This window comes from Pempheris klunzingeri, chromosome 14, assembly GCF_042242105.1.
Source record: "Pempheris klunzingeri isolate RE-2024b chromosome 14, fPemKlu1.hap1, whole genome shotgun sequence".
In the NCBI taxonomy this organism is placed as follows: Eukaryota; Metazoa; Chordata; class Actinopteri; order Acropomatiformes; family Pempheridae; genus Pempheris; species Pempheris klunzingeri.
The window spans coordinates 19,899,207-19,922,707 of NC_092025.1; the positions used below are offsets into that span (position 1 = coordinate 19,899,207).

General features: G+C 39.9%; 1 protein-coding gene across 1 annotated transcript in view; it reads right to left on the reverse strand.

Annotated features, from left to right (window-relative positions):
* Positions 1 to 23,501, reverse strand: part of LOC139213056 (polypeptide N-acetylgalactosaminyltransferase 10-like) — a 62,652-nt gene that overhangs the window by 35,939 nt on the left and 3,212 nt on the right. Inside the window, exons 2-4 of the mRNA XM_070843669.1 lie at positions 10,156 to 10,258; positions 7,968 to 8,106; positions 3,619 to 3,785 (exon numbers count right to left, since the gene is read on the reverse strand). Coding sequence (XP_070699770.1) covers positions 3,619 to 3,785; positions 7,968 to 8,106; positions 10,156 to 10,258 — 409 coding nt within the window. The remainder of the gene's footprint in view (positions 1 to 3,618; positions 3,786 to 7,967; positions 8,107 to 10,155; positions 10,259 to 23,501) is intronic.

The following is a 23,501-nucleotide window of genomic DNA, read 5'->3' on the forward strand; positions in this document are numbered from 1 at the left end:
CCTCGTGTCTCTTAAGCCTTAATTAAGCTTGACTCATTTCTTATCTAAGGACAGTGACAGTGAGAGGGAGTGTTTGAGCAGACGGCCTACAGAGGTTAAATCCCTTCCCTGCAGCTGTGTAATGTTCTCTCATCTATCCTGACGACAGAGGGCCCAGACCCGTCCCAGGCTATTTTCACACGACTGAGTTGCGCTTCATTTCACGCATGCAGGGACGTGTGAGGGTAGAGGGGAAGGGAGGATTTAGGAAGAGAAGATTGAGCGTCTGAATTCTAATGTAAACATTTACTTTAGTGGATGTTTGTCGGGAATACATTTTGATTAAAACAATAACTTAAGAGTTGATATATTAACATTTATCTGTATGGCAAGTTTTTGCAACGCTCTTTGACTTTGTCCTTGTATATTCAGTGTTTGACTTTTTAAAATTGGTCCTTGCAACAAGGATATCTTGGCACATAGACTTGTGATTAGATTATTTGAAATCTAATGTGATGAATTAAGTGAATTCTAAGAAGTAAACTTCACTCGACCCATGTTTATGAATTCTGAAGTAAACTGAGAATAAAAAAACTATAAATTTGAAGATGAGTTAACTTGAAATGAATTAAACTTTTGTATTTACATCAACTTAATAGGAAAAGATTAGTTGATTCCATTAAATTCTTGCATAATGTTCTACAGTTTAATGTGTGTTCAAATTAAATTTGGTTATTTGATGACATGGGCCTGAGTTGTGCTACAAACATGTGCATCGCTTGCTAGCACACGCTGTTATTGTCGTTGCTTTTGCAATAATTTGAGTTTTTCCGCTCTCTGCACCTTGCATTTTTCCCAAGAGTGGCAAGAGCAGATATGCACACAATGTCATTTTCTGAAAAGGCAAAGACAACAAAACTAACATTAACTATCTAGTGCACAACAAAAGTATTTCAAAATATGAGCCTCGTCTGTCATTGTGCCGGCGGTTGTTCCTCACTTCAAAATGACAGATGCAAGCTGACAACGCCGTGAATCTGAGACAGATCATCATAATCACACAAATAACATATCAAGAACAGTGACTGTCAGTATAAATATGTGGCTTGTGTATGGCTTGCTTATCGCTGCACTGATTCAGAGGTAACACGTGCCGTCTTGCAAGTGTGGTGGTTGCCTAGCAACAACAACAACAAAAGAAGCAAACAAGCTCTCCTTTTTTTTTTAGAAGTAAAAAAAAAAAATAAGTAAAAAGTAGGCTTCGCCAAAAATTGCCTTGCATTTTGCAGGTTGTGACTCTGTGACTGGGCCTAATGGTGCTTTTTAACAATTTTGTGTCATCTTTTGTAAACTCAAGACCTGTGCAAATATTTGTAAATAAGTGGAATGGAGCTTTCATTAAGTACCCTGTAATTTTAGAATGTAGGTGAGAAAGTAGTACTTGTGCCAGTTTTTTGTTTTGTTTCCATACCACTAAGCAGTAGCAGTGGGAGGGTTTATTCTCTGAGCTCTGATGGGTGTTAACCTCTAAATGAGTCTGAGGCAGCGGAACATCTCATTACCGCAGAGACGAGAGGTAAACACATCCTTCAACGAGGGACCGTGACAGAGAGCACTAATTAACAAGGAATTAAACACTTTCTTAAGAGAGCTGGTGAAGGGAGAGTGAACGAGAAAGTACACACAGACAGGTGCGCGTACACACACACACACACACACACAAGCACTCTAACAGAAAGGTATGCAACAATTGAAAGGAGATATTTGCTGCAAAGAGCTGCTAAAAACAATGCACAAAAAAAAAAACAAGCCCACACATGCTGATCAGTGAATCTGAGTTGTTTTGCCGTAGAGAGTTCCTTCTATTGTAACATATCATTATACTTTAACCATTCCGGTGCAAATTAAGCAGCCATTAAATGTCCGATTTACTGTCGTCATCAGCGAGCAAGAGACATGCTGCTAAACCAATAGAATAGAATAGAATATGTGTGCTTCAGGCGTCTTTTCTGTTTCCAGGTGAAAACAGATGAAGCACACTTGATTGTATCTTAATTCCCTTCAGCCAGTATTTTCCTGCAGCTTGGGCGTATTCAAGTTGAATCTGTATACACATTTGCAGCAACAAATGCAACTGTTGTATAAAGAAGTTGGGGTTCGGGGGAAATTAGTATTTTCCGTTCACTTTCTTGAAAGAAGTTCTTGGATTTTAAGATTTGAACTTGTGACTTTTTGTTTGAGCTTGCATCTTCACAGGTGACTTATCAGTGGAAGGCCGGGCAAAGCCGCTGAGTGTCTGTTCTTTGCTTGGGTGAGGGAAGGATTTACTGGAATACTGGGCTTCAGTAGCAATGGAGCTTAGCAAAAATTCAACCAGGGAGACTTTGTCATATCATTCATTATGTGCATTCTCTCTCTCTCTCTCTCTCTCTCTCTCTCTACTCATCAGCTGATTGTGGCCGTTTTTTCACTCCTGCATTTAACCAGCCAAATACTCGCCCTAACCCTCATAGATGTCACATGGTCCCTCTCTTTCTGCCCTGTCAGTTGTCATTTCAGACAAATTGATGCAAGCCTCCTCCACATTCCACAGTCACCTCCTCATTTTGGCGGCCATGGGTCCTTCCTCTGTTCTAGTTCTGTTTGCGGTCTGAGTAGAACTGACCAATCATGTTTGAGCAACAGTCAGTGTGAAGCACAAAAAAGTGTTAGTTGAAATGTAATCCTGGAAATTCTATCTGGTGTCTGGCTGCTGGGTTTAGTTTGCTCTTTGTGCATGTTTCCCTTGCTAATATCTCAGAAACACAACTTGCACAAGGTTGGTTGGCTTTATGAGTGCAAGGAGGTCAGCTGAAATCTTTTTTTTTTTTTTTTTTTTAAACTTTCCTGCAAGAGGAGTTCAGCAGTTCAGATGCTTCAAAGGAGTTTTGAAAGAAAGAGTTCTCAGCCCCTGGCCCACCAGTCATTGTCTCTTTGGTTCTGTTCAGTAACTTTGTTTTACTGCTATTTGGAAGTAAAATTCTTGCTCACAACCTCCTGAAATTTTAACTCAAACCCAGAGGGATGGAAAACATACTAACCTGTCAGCACTGCCGGCAATACATACATTCATCTTTTCCCAGAAAACTAGAAACCAAGAAACCAAGCCAGACATGGAAGCGTCTACTTCAGGGCCACTCAGTTCTCAGTGAGGGACCAATGTTCAGGTTTTAGCATCTCATGGTGAATTGTCTAAGTGTAACACTTACCTCATTTATTCCACTGATAACAATGATACAAGCGCACAGCACAGTTAATAGGAGTCATATGAAATCATATTTAATTGGTCTGACCTAGAATTTTATATTTGGCATTTGCATTTTCCATTTTTTATGCCATACACTTGGGGATAAGACAACTCAAAAAGAGCAACAGAAATATACTATATTTATCTGAGCAAAATGACCCATGAAAAATAATGTAGCATATGGGTCTCATAGAAAATCAAGTACAAAGTACTGATATATTCCACTTAACTATATAACTGAACAAACTGTTCAAAACGCCACAGCACACATTTTAATGAAGTGACACAAATCAGCACTGTTTTGCTTGCACATATCAGAGGAGGTGTGTGATCTGTTTGTGTGTCCTCGGTACCTTTGTCGCTGAAGTCGTCGACCAGGATGACCTCTGCTATGAGCTGTGGGGGAGAGCGGTTGAGCACGCTGTGAACGGTCCTCAGCAGCGACGACCAGCCCTCGTTATGGAACGGGATGATGATGCTGGTGTTGGGCAGCTTCTCTGCGTACAGCTTCTGTTTACAGCTGCACACAGGGAAAACAAATGCAGAAATATATTACTTAATACTTGGTGTGGTGGCCATTTCACAACTCTGCCTTTGTTTTTCTCCATCCACCTTGTTGAAGGAAGGAAGGAAGAAAGCATCTCATTCACATCCCTCATTCAGCCACTTTTCTTCTAGTTACACAGTCACCTCCTCAGCAGATCGCAGGTCACTAAGGTGACAAATGGATTCAGTGCACAAACATATTCATCTGAGTAGGCTGGAAGACAGCAGGTGTACTCAACTTCCTGAAATCCACATGCAATCTTCTCTGAAAGCGCTATTCAATTCAATCAATTGCTATTACATTGAAAATTACATTTGCTCGCCTCTCAAAGAAACAGAGAAGAAAGAAAAAAAGACTCCGTGACATTTCATTTATACATACACATCCATTTTTGGTGTTGTTGGCCTTGTGCTGGTCTGAGGCTGTTTTGGCAAACCAACATAATTAGTCAGTCCATTAACTGAATTAATTGAAATACTAATTAATCATTTATATGAGTGTTTTATCTAATCTGCAGGCTTACTTAGGTTTAGGCACAATGAAAGGATCATGATGTGGTTAAAAATCTTCTGTGGTTAAAACTACTTCTACTATTACTACTACTCCTAGTCCTCCATCATCTTGGTGAAATGAAACTGACATTGACTGTTAAGAAACTAACAGGGCATTTAAGTCTGACGCTTTGTCACACATTGGGACTCCGGGGATCTATAATAACATCAACCTCCATCCATTAACATCAGACTCATAGTAATAATAATAACCATGACATGAGAAAACACATTAAAAAAGACAACAGTAACATATAAAAACCTCTATAAGGTAAACAAGTAAACCAATAAAAAAAAAAAGAACTGGTGGCAACACAACAGAATTGTATTATAAATGTATTTATTATGTTTTAATGTTTTTGAACAAACAAATGATTCATCACCCAGCCACTGAATGGAACTCGATGCAGCAGGCTCTGGAGTGATGCCACTGATATGTTCCTCCTGCACCGGAGCCAGCTGTAATTTTATTATTTGCTGCACATAGAGCTGTTATCAGCCGCCAACATGTGTTCCGATGACGGGTTACAGAAATCACCTTGTACATGATCATCACAGCGAGCCGCGGGACCCCTGCAGAGGAGCTAATCATTGGGAGAGACTTATGTTCCCTTGCTGATGGAGAAAGAGAGAAAGTGTGTAGTGAACTGTGTCAGTCGATCCATGTCTGTGTTGAACATCAGCCTGCGTGTTATTCATTCAAATATGAACACTGCGAGACAGGCAGGCAGAGTGATCGACAGGCGGCCGGCTGCTGACTCTTAACAAGCCCTGTCCAGTTCCACAGGGAATTGAGGTGTGTGTTTATGTGTGTGTGTCTGTGTGTCTGTGTGTCTGTGTGTCTGTGTGTGTGCGTGCTTCAATTAAATCGCGGGAGCGTGCAGAAATCGAACGTGTCAGTCACAGGTCTGAGACTGGCTTCCTCAGAGGGGACCGACAACATGCCAATCACCGAGAGGCAGACCGGGTGGGGGGCTGGTGAGTCACTGGTGAGTTTGGAAAGCAGGTGTGTCCATTTGATTGGTCACAACACGGTGACAAGAGTCTGGTGTTGAGAACTGATGTAGCCCCAGTAGCTGCCATTCATTCATTTAGCACATTTACTTGCAAATAATTCAATTGCAACCACGCTAAAGCAAGACTGATTACAGCAGTTGTCATTGTAAACACACTTTACGTGACCGCTGCCTCTCTAGTTTCCCAAATCGGTCTAATCTAAATCAAGCGTCATATTCATTTTATTGTAATGGTCATGTGCATTTTGGAACAACCTAACAAAAGATGTTGTCTAGCCGATTCAGGCACTAGATCAGAAAGTGCTAATGTGGGTCATTGCAGAGAATAATTCTGTGATTTAGATCAGAGGACTTTTTGCAATGCACGCCAGCACACTCCTCACCCTTGGGATCTGACACAGTGACACTTTGATGACTGGGCCAGAACCCACACAAACACTGAACTATTTCAGTCATTGTTTTTTTTTTTTTCTGCAATGACAAGCTCACTACCAGAATAACTAATAACATGGATGTTCTACATACAAGCTTTGAAATGTGGCAATTCACTATCACCTGGCAAACCCAGACCTAAGACTGTGACTTGAGTTGACCTTGAAGACGTGGCCTGTTGAAGCCTTTTTTTTTAACCATGTTGTCTATTGATTACATTTATGACTAATTTGCAGCAGCAAATAACTTTTGAAAGAAATACAATGATGGCCAAAAACATTTTTAGCAACATAATGAAGAAACCATGTTAATTAATGTATCTGCCAAGACACTGAAAATTATCTAAACATTGACTGAAAATTAATTTCTTTTGTCACCCTACAATATCCTCTTGTGCCAATACAATTTAACACTGTTGTTGGATGTCAAGTATCCAATTCTGTCCTAGTTTACTCACAATATCCAAAGATAAACAGGTTTCTGGACGCTCTAAATGGCTGTGAAACTGACTGTGAATGGTTGTTTGTCTAAATGTTAGTCCTAACACATATCAGACTAGCCATCTGTCCCAGTGTAATCTAGGATAGGGCACACACCTCTGGGGCCTGTACAGAATAAGTGGGTTCAGATAATGTTTGTATGTATGTATGTATGTATGTATGTATGTATATATGTATGTGTGTGTGTGTGTGTGTGTGTGTGTGTGTGTGTGTGTGTGTGTGTATATATATATATATATGTGTATATGTGTATATATATATATATATATATGTGTGTGTGTGTGTGTGTGTGTGTATATATATATATATATATATATATATGTGTGTGTGTGTGTGTGTGTGTGTGTATATATATATATATATATATATATATATATATATATATATATATATATATATATATATATATATATATATATGTGTGTATATATATATGTGTATATATATATACATGTGTGTGTGTGTGTATACTTGAATGCAAAAGTTTTGGTGTATTAAAATCCAAAAATGGTTTGCTTAGACATGCCAAAACATTTTTGTGACACACTTTGAATATTTTACTTATTAAGCCTTGAACAGACTTGCTCTCAATTATGTAGAAGATACTAATAATAACAACTTTGAAAACAGAATATCCAAATCCGGTGTCATTGTAATGATCAGACTTGCATCTTGACTTGCAATGGTCTGATGGAGATTTCTCTTGGCTTGACTTCAGAGCAGCCCTGTCATGTGCTTGTACGAGTGTTCAGAATCAATAGAAGTGGATTTAATAAGATGCAGAAGTGCCACCATACCTTCCCTGACTGTACTAAAAGCAGGATTCACATTTTCACATGCATTCAGTCCACTTAAGAACTGAATTGCAGTCCCATACAAAAAATGTGAGGTAGAATGCTTTGAGATGTTGTTATTGTACAGTACACACAAGTCATGGTGAGAGATGTCAAGGAAGTCAAGGAAGCTGCTTTTATAAACAGATGAAAAAAAGAATCAGCCCTAATGGGGAAACTGTCAGAGAGGAAGCGTTCAAAATTGTATTCCACGTGAAAGAGAAGGGAAGGTCAAGTGTTGGAGCAAAGTTCTTGTCAGACAAAAGAAAAGCTGTGATTAAACGTTTTCCACAGTGCCATTCTCGGATTGAAAGGAAGCACACAGTCACAGGAGTCTGGACAGGTTCAGGCTTTTTACAGAGAAGTTCTGAAGATTTTTAAGTTGTTTTTTTTCCCCACTATTTCACAGTTTCATAACCATGATGCAGATTATTGCAGAATTAGCTGCAGGACTATCTATTACCACTGCTTTCAAAATGTTTCCTCATCTTGGTTCTGCATTTTCACCAGCTTTAGTGGAGGAGTGACCAAAGAGCTGGTGACAGAGGACCAAAAACTGCTTCAATAACTTAACATGCGGAACGACCCCTGAAAACAATACCCACTTTATCTCTGAAATAAAATGTTGCTTGCTTGCAAGTCCCAGTGTCTCAGGACCCAGTTTGGAATGAGATGAATATGCAATGACGAAAGATTATTTCAGGAGACAGAATTTCAACAGCAACGGCAATGAATTCAGCGTTGGCTGTGCATAGCAAATTAATTTTCTGACCAAGGGGCACAAACACACCCACACAATAACTCACACAAACAAAAAACTCACTTTGGATGGCGGATGTCAGGGAGCGAGCGGTTGAGGGAGATCCGGTCGCTGACGTAGATGTTGAAGCCGTTCTCCCTGTAGGCCTGGTCGACCCGGTCAGTTTCTGTCAGAGGGAACGGCTTCCCCTGCTCACCGTTACCTGCATCAAACACACAGGTCGTACAGGTCAGTGGAATAAACAAACTCCCTCAGTACCCAGGAGACGGCGCATATGCATTAGAGACACTTGCATTTGGAGTCAAACATGTCAAATCTAGGAATCTGATACCTTTTTATTTTTCTTAACAGACTTTTCACAATTGTATTCTCCTAACATTAGTGATGTTTTAGCATGCTGACCCTTCTAATGTGTCTATTGTTTATCTAAACAGGAAGTCTCTTGAGACACTATATCACTTTTAAAAGAGAGACCTGAACAAAACTAGCTCAAATGTTGATAATGCTGTATGTGCAGCAAACGATCAATGCATTCAATCACAGACAGTTTTTTTTTCCAGGGCTGTAATGAACAGTTAATTTCATTATTGATTATTATGCTGATTATTTTCCTGATTAATCATCAAAAAAACAAACAAACAGAAAATGTCCACTACAGTTACCAGTATTATTTTAGTTTTGTCTGAGTAACAGTCCAGCACTCTAAATATGACTCACTTCCACTTACAACTCACAAACATTGGAAAATGTGAGCTTTTTTCAGGAGTGCAAAAAATTACAAAGTGCCGCTTGTTTCATCATCAATGCAGTGCACATAAACGCATAAAGACGCATGCAAGGAGTCGGATCTATGCTCAGAAAACGGTATCGAATTCAGGTGAGCTGCCTTGTTCCGTTAAACAGAGATGATCTGTCTACGCTCCTTGAAGGTAATAGCTGTGGAAAATAACTCCTCGCTTTAATGGCTCATTTCAGAGATAAACTCTTCTACTTAACATTCCGCTTTTCCCTGCATAGCAACCTTGTTATATAGATCACTTCAATTAGGCTTTCTAATCCTTCGCAGGTAAATCTGAGCCGAAATGTATAGAAAATTCTCATATAAGATACATAATATACATAATATAGGACAGTCTCTAAAGGAGTGGGAGTTACATATACTGTTTTTTTCAGATGTGGAACAGTTAGCGGGCAGCATTGTAAGTGCTTGAGACAGGTTTGGTTATTAAGACTGTTTCTGCGTGTCTTTTTGCACGTACAGTGATGACTTTCAAACTCATATTTCTAAATACCTCTCAGCAGTATGAAGTGTGTTTGCAGTAGAAAAGCAAAAGTCAAGCGTTTATTGCTGGATGGATCCAGAACCCAAGGTAAAGTGATGTAGTCTGCAGATTGTATCATCTGTTTTCTCAGTGGAGTAGTGCACGTAAAAGAATGTTAAGCTCTTTACATTTCTGTGTATGTAGGCTGGACTTTCAGCTTTATCAAAGGCAGTTGTTTACAGTTGTCTATCTGTTCTGCCGATGATTCAGCCGGGAGCTCGTGCCCATCAAAGCTGTAAAAGTACATGAACAGGACATTAACTTATGGATCATCAATCAGTCTGTAAAACACACACACAAATCCTTTCTGTCCAGGCGCCGAGGCCAAGTGCCAACTCTTTCACAAGGACTCGTAACGCTGTAGAATGCTCCTTTATTAGAGGTTTGCCCCTGTACCCGATGAACCTGAGCTCAAAGGGCTTTTGAGAGGGACCATTCTACAGCGTTGTGATATTTCATCTTTATGTGCTTCTCACCAGGGTGTATGAACAAACCTTGAACAATCGTTTATATTTGAGAGTCCAAACCCACCTGGTATTTTATCTCAAATCCAGTTTGTTTGCCTCTGAAGTATAATCTAATACCATATAATAGCCAGTTAAATCTGTTACATTTGTAATAAAAAGAAAAAAGGTATGTTCCCTACTCGAGCAAGGCCTCGGGCTGAATCAATGCTTATTGTAGAAGATTAACTGTGTTTAATTATGAACTCAAAACTGCACTGGCAGAATTGATTCACACTGCTTCTGAGAGAGAAATCCAAATGGTAGGAATTAAGAGAAGAAAAAAAATAAGACAGAGGTGACGCTGAGTGCTGAGTGTTGCAGTGTGTATGTGTTTGTGTGTGGCCCTGTGCTGAAACAAAGCAGATGTTCTCAGCAAACATGCCCAAAGAAAAACAGCAGCATCAGCAAAGAGTTTGGACCTACCAGAGCGAGCAGCGTCTCTCCTCATTGCTTCGTAATTGTGCCAGTCTATCCGCCGCACACCATCAAGTCCCACCTGAGCGACCTTCCTCATCTGATTCAACTCCTGCAAGAGCACACAAAAAAACCCCACAAACCTTTAGAACTTCCGTCATGCCTTTTCTGCTGTTTTGACTCTTGTTTTACGGAAACACATTGACCACAAATTGCTCCAGGGCTTAGTTGGATCACACAAAAGCTCTACATCTCATTATTTCAAAAAAGCATGGGCGCTATTTATGAAAACCTGATTAACTTAAGATATGTGTGTGTGTATATATATATATATGTTATCTTGAGATATGTCCTTGAAAAACACAAAAGCTTGTAGAACGAAAACTGAATTTATATCGGCTTCATCTTCCTCCTGGCTGTCGACCAAAATCTGCACATGTTTTATTTCTTTTCCTGCTTTGTGCTGCTGACAGCAGGAAGTATACACAAAAATAAAAAAAAAATAAAAAAGTGTTTATTTGTATGACACCTAGACGATGGCATTCAGTTTAACTGCCATTACACAAGCAGTCTTTACAACCTCATCACTATGAGCTATTTTTCTCTCTTCAGCATTGGAATGAAAAAGCACCCATTTATGAAATTCTCTCCGCTTTAGAAATTACTTTCAGTGACTCAAGATATTATAGGATCACAACACAACGGCAGATGAATAAGCTCCATGGGAGGATGCAATTAGTGTATTGTTGTTACTACCAATGACACATCTGCATGGAACAGTATTAACAGGCTGTTAGTTGATACCACTTTACAGACAAATGAACCACTACAGGGAACAATGAGAGCATGTGTTCATGTGAGTGTAAAGCACCCATAGCAGCGGTTGTACATTTTTATGTTTGCTTTCAGTCTGCTGTACATCAGCCAAGGTGGACAAAACTGTATGAAACAAGAATTAAACACAGTCAAGCATACTGTCAGTTTTAAGATTAGATTTGTTACTTGACACACTACAAAACATAGTTATAATTTGAAATTATATGGATTCAGAACACAACTAAAGTCTAAGAACAGAAACATACATACATAGTTCAGGCAGCAAGTCTAGATTCTATTATTTAGAACATACTATTTGTGTTGTGCAATGATGCCTGAAATAACAGACACTTGATATCTTACCTTATCATGTTATCTAATTATTTTAGAAGTATAACTTGCATGTACATTTATTTTTTAATACCCTTTCTCCTTCTCTAAAAGCAGTGCCTCCATCAAGCAATAAAACTGGACTTGGGAGTAAACATGCAATCAAATGAAATCAATTCATTCCAATATAATTAAGTGTGATGAAAAGAAGTAGTTACATGCCAAAAAAAATGTAACGTCTTGAAAATGCTCTTAGCTGCAGCTCAGTTTGAGAGGCAGTGATTGGTCTGAGTGTCCGTTCTGACTGACAGACTGGCTGGAATTGATGCACCACAGCAGACACCAGAAACACAAAGCTTCAATATCACAGCAATTTAAGTTTAATTAAGTGTGGAAATCAGCATCCCAATTGTGCAGTGCCAGCTCCTTTAAGGCTCAGTGACTAATTATTCTGATTGATGGCGTTGGTTATGTGGTCCATTATGAATGATTTGTATGAGGAGGTCACTGAACCATAGCAGACACCACTAGCATCCGTCGAAACAAAGGCTGAGAACTCCACAGTAAGTTTCTGAGTCAAATCAAGTTTTCTTTTTACAACCCAAAGTCACAAATCACAATTAGCCTTCGGGGGCTTTACAAACGGTACAGTGCATAGCCGCATCTGTCCTTAGGCCCTTGATTAAGAAAAAACTGTTCACCAATGACAATGTTTTTGCTAAATGCAGATTATAAAATAAATATGAAGAATGTGGCTCCTGGAGGACGCTAAGTGACCCCAGGTTGTTTTGTTCACAAAATCTTCCCGAGCCACACAAGACTTCCTCTCCGGAAAGAGGTGAAAACTCACACAGCTTGGAAGCTCGAGGGAACAGAAGAAAAACAGAGCATTAGAGAAATGCAGTGGTTATTACAAGTCTAAATTAAGGGAATCTTTGAGGCTGAGACTGACCCGGTGAAAGGATAACGGTAACAGGTGCAAAGCCTGAACTAACCAAAGAGTAAGCACTCATTAAAAGCTAAGGCTAAGAAATCATTTTGGATTGAAAGGCCTCAGTGGAGTCAGACTGTTTGATATCAGCAGAGAGGAATGGGCCATGACAGGGAAAGGCCCTAAAGCCAGCTGACTTTTTTTTTTTTTTTTTTTTAACTCTGGGGACACACAGGAGCCCTGTAGTCTGAGAGCGTAGTGCCTGAGATAATATATAAGCTATAATGAGACTAGACAGATATTAAGGGACGATCCCATTTACAATTTCGCAAGCCATAAGAAGCACCTGAAAGTTTGATCTGATATGAACAGGGATTCAAGTGTGCTAAAGAAGTGAGCTCATTGGTGTAATAAAGATAAAGATGTTCTGGTTTTAGTTGAGGGTGTAGCTGATGTATTCTGAACCATTTGAAGATTTTCAGTGCTACCATGTGTCAGACCAGACAACAAAACATTCAAATAATCCAGTCTGAAAGAAACAAACACGTGAATTAAGATCCCGGCATCAGGCATGGACAGAAAAAGACCTAATTTTAGCTTTCCTCACAGGATTCGGGCTACTGTTTATTTTTTCTTTCACTATGTTAGATGCCGGTGGCTCACAGTGTCATTCTTCTCTCTTCTTTTTGCTTCATATTTCCTCTCAGTGTGTCACACTGGGGCCTGACATGAAGCAGGAGTCCATCTGTGTATTTCCAACTAAGAGGAAGCGACTGTGCCAGCAGATGTAGAGGACCTTGTAGAGAACAAACAGCCAGGGGAATTTAACTCCCAGAAAAGCTGTCGTAATCACTCAACACTAATATGCACGAAATGAGACTGGACACCACATTAACCCAGAATTCTAGTGGAACATCCATTTCCTCCCAACCATAGAGGCACATTCATTTTCATTCATTTCACTTCAATTGAATTCATTTCAGTTCAGTTTGAATTTACTGTCATTCTGCATCACACCAGTGCACGGCTAAAGGGTATGCCATTTCCCTTGAGGTTCCAGTGAAAGCCAAACTAAAGCAGATAAATAATAAAAAATGCAGTGCAATAAAAAAGATAAACAATAAAAAAGTGCAATATCGGCCTATGCAAGAGTATATTACAGTTGCAGAGGTGTTTTGTATTCTGCCAAATTGAATTTCGTGTCAGTCCCTTAGAAAAGGAAGAGCTAGAATTCTCACTCTTTTGGACATAGCTCATTACCTTAGCCGAGTCTGTCTCTGGGCAGCGGCTCAGCCTCATTTTTCACGGCACAACAGGTTCTCTCACTCAACAATTCAGGGACACGAATTCACCATTACTGTCAAATACAAATCTAAACACACTGCATATACTGCATACACAGTCTACATCCATATCCTGTCATATCCATCTACCTCATGTATATAATACCTCCTCCACAGTCAACTCATATTTATTCCAGCATCTTTGCACTCTCTTTTTTGTAATAGTTCTCACATATATACTGTTATATACATATTGTATATTTGCATTGCACATAGAGGTTAAATGTTCATGCTTAAGTTAAATGCGGGTTTACCTTGTTTCCTCTGTTTATGTGTAAGTACATGAGTACAGTGGAAAAACTGAAGTCAGATTCCTTGATTGTGTTCACATGCTTGGCTGGTAAAGCTGATTCTGATAACATGACCATTCTGATGATCAAAACGAAGGACAGACAAGCTTAGATTACAACACATGCACACAGAGGGATTGTGACTCCATTCTCTGCTCAGGTTGTTATTACTCCACTGTTTCCTTACATAGCAAATACGTGTTCAATACTATATCACAAACCAGTGTCATATAGAAACTCTTTAAACATCAAATTTGATCAATCGCCAGTCACTAGTTTGGTGTTAGTGGTGTATTAGCTACAACAAAACGGACAGAAATCCATCCATCCATTATCTATACCGCTTATCCGTCAGGGTCGCAGTCAATCACAGGGCTGGCACACAGAGACAGACACTCACACCACCACCATGCTGCCCACAAGTCCAGATATACAGAAATTGGTCAAAGTTACAAACAAGCCTTTCAGCTAAACCTAATCATCATTTCTCTTCACCTGCGGCTACCTTACTGAACTAAACCTCTGGGGTTTAGAGACCCTTTCTTATCCCCTCACACAGTTGAAAAAGATCCAGTTCAACTGGTGAAGCAGGTTAGGGTACGGTATCAAATGTGAGTGAATCCATACCGCTGAAGTAGTATAAACGACATCAGCAATACGCATCTCCTAAAAGCTGCTGTAAGTGCCATTCACATTGTAGAAATAAGTAAATAATGAAATAAACGAGTGAACACAGCCTGCTTTCAACAATGCTTTCTGTGCCTCCCCGCTGTGTACTCTGCTGTTCCCCTCCTAATGGCCATCATCCCGAGGACCAGACTTCACACTGCCACAAACAAATGTCTGCTCTGGGCACTTTTCTGCTCCATCAATATTCAAGGTGCAGGAAACACCAGCTAATAGGGCGTGACAGGAGCAACACCACAGGCCATGAAGCCCATGTTTTATCTCCATCAACTTTGTAATCATTAATTACAAAGCACTATGTCTGATAAGTGACAGGCAGGGATGGAAATTCATAATTTATCAAGAAAAACATTCAGCTTACAATAGGGGGAGAGAGAGAGAGAGAGAGAGAGAGAGAGACAGATAGAGAAAAGGAAGTGGCCAATTTCACCTGCATGAGTGATCACTAATTAACTTTCATGTAGCCTTTTAGTGGTCTATTCATCTAACGTTTTCTGTTTACAAAGTATCTGTCCCTGGGTGGGGATAAACATTATGAGTTCCACTTTGAAGTCTTTTTATTGATTTGTGTGTGTGTGTGTACAAAAAAAGAAACTGGGTTGGACTCTCTCAGCACCACGGACAGAGATGGAGTTGGAGGGTCTATTTTCCCAGTGCAGGCTACAACTGTCCCCTGGACAGTGATTGTCATAAAAGAGTGTCTAAAGATAGTGTTTCCACCGGGGCATCTGGCAGGTAGATAAAAGATGCTTGTCAATATTTGTTCAGTCACAGATGTGACAAAAGGCTGAATGACACAATTTCCAAGTTACTGTACAGTATCCCACTCGATACACAACTTTGTAGCAAGAAAAAGAAATCAACAATTTGGCACAAAATACTGAGCATTCTTCAAAGCAGTGTAAAAATGCCATTGTGTCCAAACTTGTGAGGTAAATCTGCCACCATTATCATTATATGAACTGCACACATGCCACTCTGGAATGAAAAGCTTGAAGACATAGAAACAGTGACCAAGGTCGGTGGGGCTAATGTCAAGAAATATGAGAGACCAAACCTTCAGCATGTCTTTGTGCCACACTTTTGATTCTATTTTATCTATTATTCTACCTTACTTCTTACTCTTGACATAGCAGCTAACAATTTTGTGGCACCTCTCCCTGATTTCTGGAAATGTTCCTATGTTGCACCTGACCAGACTCACAAAGGCCCTCAGCACCTCAAAAACCAATGGAAACCACAATGAATGGAAATGCCATGCTAACCTCTGAGGCATCACCTTCTCTGCAAACAGGTGCCTCACCATGCTTTGTGGCAGTGGTTTCATTTCTCAGTGGATGTATTATGGCACAGGGGGGAAACCTTTCTCCTGAGACGTAAGTGACAGCAAAATCAGAACAAAATGCCAGTGACCTCAGAGGTCACACTTGTACCTTCTAAACTTTCTAATAAAGCAGTGTGAAAACTTTGCAGGGAAAAAGTTAAACCCAATGTCGTGGTTTTCACACATATATGGTTGCTTTTTAAATTCCTTGTAATGTTTCTGTTTGAAAGCATTCTTGTTTGTCTTTTCTGAATAAATCTTATAGAGGTATTGCTTATATTGCTTTCTGTGTACTGGTATGTATTCGAGGCTGTTATGATGTATTACTGCAGTGAGAAATAGTCCCAAGAGTATCTCCAAACTGCCAAGTCAATGATTTACCATAAATATTTGAACTAATGACAAGAGTGTCTGTTGTCAGAAATGAGCATTAAATCACTACACAGGATAAATTAGTATTTTTGATTTGTGAAAGAGCAGATGCATGGCATATGCTGGTGTTTAGAGTATAAGCTACTGCTGGCTCTGTCTCCAAGGAATTGTTTAGAAAATGTGCTTTGCTTTCCTCTAAGCCGCTTGAGTTTACACAAAGTTGTATCGTATGAGACAGGCATATCATTAATAATGCCTGACATAGTTTCAGTAGGACGTCATGAAAAATGTATGCATTCACTGTGCAATTACTATGAATATCTACAGTACACATCGAGGGCTGACATTTTGGACGGAAATTAGTTCCATTTATTAAATGAAAGCTCTTGATGAGCTGTTTCTACTGCATGTGAATTCTAAACCAATCCAGAGTTATTACCTAACACTGAACACACTGAGTCAATGAGTCAGGCATGGCATTAATAATGCCTAAGGTAGGTTCAATGTATGCATCCACTGTACAAGTATAATGAATAATTCCAGTGAATATACAGTATATAGGGTTTAGTATATAGCTTTAGTATATTATATGTATCTACTATGGCCACCAGCCACCATCTCCATTTGCTGAAAGACTGGAGTGGGAAAGAAAACACTCTAATGAAGTTAACAGATGTTGCATAGCCAATACATTGTTTATCTGTGCCTTTTGACATACACCTTATCTTCTGATCTGACGCCCCCGTGGGCAGGATGATACTACCACTGTTGACAAATAAATAAGTTTTAAACCTTAACTATGGTTAAGGTTTGGTCAGGCACAGAAACAACTTGGTTATGTTTAGGGAAAGGTCGTGGCTTGAGGTAAAATAAGTACTTAGTTACTGTTACTGTTATTTTCACCATGCTGATCGTCGATGTTAGAGATCAGTCACATCCTATTGTTTACATTTAGTGCATTTAGTTATTGCCCATTTGTATTTATCTTGGTCATCTGTCATCATGGAGTTCAAGTTGTTGTTCATTGCTGCTTGCCTTGAAGTACTGACGTAACTCTGCATTGAGTAAATTATGACAATGTTGGATTAAACAGGATTTAAAAGTATAGGATTAAAAGTAAAAAATCTAATCTTCTGAACAGCTGATGGCTCAAAATTAGGGCTGAACATTATAGGAAAATAATCTAATTTACAGCAATATTAGAATTCTGATTCCTTATCTTCTGTATTATTTACTATACACAAGCAATAAATCAATCTCTAATCTGAGCAACACCAACACTGGATACACTTGCACTTTCTTGTTGGCCAGGTCTTTGTGTTATGATGAAATTAGATGAATTGATGTATGAATCGATGTGAATAACATTTTTATTTGGCTTCAATCACAGTAGAATGTTGTTCCCTTCGAGGCTTGGAAACATGTAACGACTTACATTTTGTAATCAAATCTGAAAAATAGTCAGTGATTCCTGCCAGGTGATAGTCGGTCTACTTGGTACACTGGTAGTCTGGTCATGCAATCATCATCCAAGGCCTTGTGAGTTTATTTTTGTTTGTTTGTTTTTTAAAAGAAGAGATTTGCAGTGTTGCCTCATGTTATACTGTTACATTCCTCTCTCTAGTACCCACTTTTGAGCAGAGATCTGTTGTGCTGAACAAAGACGAGGGGTGAACAAGCAGAGATAGAGGACTGCTATCGGACTGCCTTTGTTTGGCCCAGAGGAGAAGCTGGTATTACCAGTAGTGCAATGTGTCTGATAAGAAGAGAACTGCCCAGTCATTCTCTGAGGAGGATGAATCAGACCACCGTGGGTCAATACTTCCCTTTTCTGTTTCTTCTCCTCCTGCAAACTGAGACGAGCAGCATTTCCTTTTCTCTTCCTCTTCCTCTTCCCCTTCCTGTCCTGTCAGATCGCAGAGGGATCCACCTCGAACCCCAGAAACACAATTACCTGTCTTACCTGTCCCACCTCATCCCTCTGCTCCTCCGCCACCTTCAGCCACTTCACAGATAAGTCAATCTATGCTGCCAGCGCGCAAATCCCCCATTACCTCTTCTAAGAACAAGAAAGTTCAGCATGCCCTAATTGACCTTCTCTTGTGTCATTTCAGTCAGAGGCCAGGCTAGAGAGCTGAATTAGTTTAATGACTGTCCGTTCACAAGTCACAACACTGGCTAAAAATGCTTTGTTGCTGCATAGAAAACGTATTTTTTTTCGGCCACTAGAAAGCAGAAGAACTCCACAAAAAGCTGACGCACAGATTTTAATATTTTAACATTACTAACACTAGCATGTTAGCAAACAAATCCCTTTTAACGCAGCAGGCAGCAAATATTATCATCCTACATAAGTCATGAACGATACTAATAACATAAAAGATGTGTCTGTTTAACTACTACTTCAGGGATGCCTGAGCAGCCCTATTGAGATACATATGTAAATTGCTCTAGACGTCTGTTCTCCATCCTGTCTGAGCCGGACATGAACTTGAGTCAGAGGACCTCCAGGCAGAGGCTCCCGCAGCGAGGCACTCCAAACCCCCCCTCAAAGAGGAGCTCAGTGAGGCCACCGCACAGTTCATTATCTCCCAAAAGGAGTCATTATCCAGAGTCCCGCTGAGAGGAAGAGAGCAGGCAGAGGACCAGAGAGAGGGCAGGACTCACAGAATCCTCCACCTCCTGCGGGTTCACACTTTATGCTCCGATATTGATGGATTACGATGTGAACACTGGTCTTACAAAATGTATGGACCACATGCTGTTTCCATGAAATGGCCGGAGAAGATAAATCCAGATGAAGGCTCTGTCTTTTAACAATTATGTCAAAGTAACGATCAAGGAGGAAGAATCTCTCCAACAATGTGCTCACGTTCCTGACATGAGGATATATTTTGAAAGGAACCTTCAAACTAGTGTGCTCACATGCCGTGTTTGTTTATTTATTCATGCATCTATTCATTTATTTATTTATTTGTTAAAAAATGGCGTTGTTTTTAGTTTGTTTGTTTATTCCCTGTAAGAGCAATGAAAAGCAGCTCAACGTTTCTCAAAGTGCAGGTGCTCTTTTAAAAGGTGCTGTACCCAGGAGCTTTTTTGTCAGAGCACATCACTTCCAAAGAAAGGTTTCACTTTCCAGAGAATTTCACTACCATCACCCTTTTCTCAGCCTGTCAGTCACGCACCAGACTCATTGTACTCTTTTTTTTTTTTTTTCTGGTTTGAGCAAAAGCCCTAAGCTTCAGTCAACAGAACTCCTCATACTATAGCATACAATGATATTTTAGACAATAGTGTGTATACAACATTGCAGCAACAGTTTAGTGAAGGTTGTCTATATATATAATATATAAATGGTTCTCCCGGTTTGATCTGGAAGAACTTGCAGAAAGTCTTTACCTCAACCTTTGAGCTGAAGTGGAACACTGACTGCAAGTCAAGCCTTATCACTCAGCACACTGTTGGACCTCACTGAATCTCCAATATATGAATGGGAGCAAATCCCTGCATGCAGCCAGGGTCCAAAACCTGGTAGAATGACTGAAACCAGAAGAGGGGAGGCCGTTCCAGCAGCAGATTGATGGGCATGGCTTTGGAATGAGCCAGCTGTACATTTGCTCTCTCTTTCTCTGTAGCTCTTTTCAGTTTGCAGGTTTTGTATCTGCACAGATCTACATGTACACACACACACACACACACACACACACACACACACACACACAAACACACAATGAATAAACAAACAACAACAAAAAAAAGGACAAGAAAGCAAGCACCCTTCCTGAGGTATACACTAAGAGGACAGACATGCACAAGAGAAGCACAAATAAAAGGGACACACACACACACACACACACACATTCAGCTAAAAGCAGCCCTGCTATCACCTGCTAACAGCTGACTACAGAGCTTAAAGGTTAATAATACATTTTATTGGCGGATACAGGCAGGAAAGCAGATATCTGAATTTAAACCCGCATTACTGGTACTGAGCAGAGTACAGCACCTAACTTCTTCAATACTAACCTTGACCTTGTAGTAGTCATAAAACTCAATGATCAAGCTCGATACTGTGTTTTCAGGTCAAATATGGCTTGCTTTGAGTTGATTTGTTACTATAAAAGACTTGGTCTTTATAATAAAAAAAAATCTAATCTGAAGGGGATGTAAGATTCGGTTCATTTCAGTTGTACTGGGGTTATGGTAGAGGTGTCTGGCTAAAAACTTCAGCTTATGAAATCATAAATTTCTATAGGACCAGACAATTCTACGGGTAGGTTGAGAAATATGTATTTTTTTTTATTTAGTGAATGGAACCTTTAAGAAAAATCTCAGAAGAGAAAGGAAATACAATTTAAGCATGTTTGTACTGTATACTCTTGTAAAGGATTTTGACTGGCCAACACAGAAACACACAAAAACACATGATGGGCTGTAAGCATGGTGTGATGGACCTGCTGGGGGGTTCAGTGGTAATTTACAACTGTGATGGCACTGCTGGCATCACAGCCTCCACTGGCTCCTGTCCAAACCCATTTGATCTGTTCAAATAAGCTCCTTATTATCACGTCTGAGGGAGAAGAAGGAAGGGGAATAACAGCACAGAAATGCTATGTGGTGGTCATTAAGCACTGAGCCACAGAGAGCAGCTTCCTGTCCCATCCCAGCCAGAGGCAAAGCTGACGGACAGGCGGCACTATCAGCCTCGACTCCCTGCTCTGCACAGGCTGCACAGAGCAGCTCCAAACTTCAATAATACACCAGGCTTTTAGATGAGCAATTTTAACTCCATGTGGGAGACATTTGTGTTTTTGCCTCCTTGTCTAAAATGTGCAAAAATAATCTTGTGCCAATTTGCAGCCTTGTGCAATACATTAGCACTGGTGAAATAAAAATCTGTGTATCATGATATTATTTTAGGGCTGACAGACTCCGTAGTAAGTCTGTCAGCCTGCTGCTGTTACTGCACAGATATTATAATGGCGATGATCAATTTTACAGCAGTTGGGTCGTTTAACTATTCTGATGTCACTGTGATTGGCTAAATAGCTAAAAAAAAAGTCATTGTTAATTTGTAAATCACAGTTTTATATATGCTTTATGTTTTTTATCAAGGGAGCAAACTCACTTATTAATAGACTGACACTTGCTATGTATGTGTATTAGAGCCAATGTATGTAAAGATTACAAGCTATTCAACTATGTGTTAATTAGTAATTCTAATTTAGTTTCGTGTTTGGATCTGTTTTGATTAATTAGATGCAATTAGGCAGGGGAGACTTGACGAGTATTGGTACAGTCACTGTATTTGTCATTTGTTCATGTTCTGTCTCTCACTTTCTTGTGCCCGTGATGGCAAATGTTTTTAGTTGTCTAAACCACAGTTGTGGCAGATCAAAGAATAGAACTGTGTTGAAGGAAGTTAGGTGATGTTATAAAGCCACAAATCCACCGAGGTGGGTTGGAGTGATTTGACGGCTCAGTTTAGTTTTGCAAAAGTGATTTGTAAAGGAGTTGGATGGCACTGGCTTGTCGTTCCAGTGGGCAATTACAAATTCTGTATTTTGTTGTAACAGCCAAGAAGGTAATGCCTCTGGTTGCTGTTTGTTTGTCTGATTGGCAGCAGAATTACTGAGAAATCACTGTCCTGTCCTTTCATAATTATCATGAAACTATGCGGAGGTGTGGCATGGGCCGAGGAAGAACCCGGTGAATTTTGGAGCAGATCTGGATCCAACTCATAAACAAGCAATAATATCGAACAAGTTCTGACACTGGTGTCTACGGCACAGTGAGTGGGGTGTTTTTTTATGATAATTCCTCTAGTTTTGGAGATAGATCCTAACATATTGTATATAGCATCTTCTGCTGGGCCTGCCTCAGTTGTGCTGTGTTGTTCTGAGCCCAGGAGCCGGAAATAGGTAGCTCCTTCTCTTTACTACCGCAATCAATGCTCAGTGTGGCTAAGAGGAGGAAATAAATTGGTTTAACACTAAGAGCTGTCAGTGTGCTGCTCAAATGCATTTAGCAACACTGTAGGAACTGTAGGGCAAGTTGCCCTAAGGCCATTTAAAAAAAAATCAAAGTTGGCAAAACCAGCTTTTTGCCTCTTCACTTTGTTTCTCTGCAAAACTTTGAAAAAAAAAATCTAATATTTTCAATGGAATAATAAAATGGGAACTCAACTAACACACAGGAAAAAAATGCTTAAGAATAATTTTTTTTTTTCATTCAGCTAATTATTTTTCTTCCCATCCTCCTTGATCCTCCATGCTCCAGCCCAAGACCTCAAATCAATTGACTTCACTATCGTGAAGCATGTTTGAATCCCTTGAATGCATTTCAAATGGAGGAGAGAGGAGGCCTCAGAGGATATACAAGTGTATCCTATGAGGACATTTCTTTACCAGTTGTGAATCAAAGGAAATCTGTCGCTGACTGTCTCAAAACACTGGATAGATCTATAATCAGTACCGGAACAGCAGTCAGTTTAGGTAAAACAGAAAAATGTAAAATTCATCTGCAACTTCCAGAAAGTCCTTCTTATTCTGGATAATCCACACAGCACATTTTTGGCGGCCAGTAGCTCCAATGTAAACTATTCATAGTGACGTCCAACTGCATTCTCAATCTCCACGAAGCAGCTTTGTGTCAGGCAGTGATGCGGCTACAGAATCTTTCCAGCAAAAATGTATCTTTTCAGCATGAAAAACGAAGTCAGTGAAGGCTTGAAACGTGGCACTGAAAAGTCGAAAGCCTGGTGTTCTGCAGAGGACAACAGCTGTGGTCACGCAATTGTTGATTTCCCCCAAACTGCTGAATATTCTAGCTTCAGAGCCAGGATAAGATGCATTTAATAATGATGGAGAAGCTATGAGTTTGGGAACACACTGAGCATGTAGGTCAGTGCTGGATTAAGGAGTGGATTAAGCTGAGAGTGGTTTGAGAAGTTCCTATGGCTGTTTGGATACTTTTTGACAATTGTTTGGCATAACTTGTGTCGCCATTGTAATCCACCGCACCTGCAGTGAAACCAAGCTGACTCCTGGTGGAGTTCTTTTTGACGGATCAAGAAAGAATCACAGCCCGCGAGTTCCTTAAGCTAAAATGTTTCAGAGCAAACAGCAGCAGTCAGCCAGCTGTGAAAAAAGCCCAGACAAATGAATGCAAACAACAATACTGCTGAAAAAAAAAAAAAAAAAAGCCTTCTTGTCTTCCTCCCTGGGTAAATAAATCTTTAAAGAGCAATATGTATGAATGTT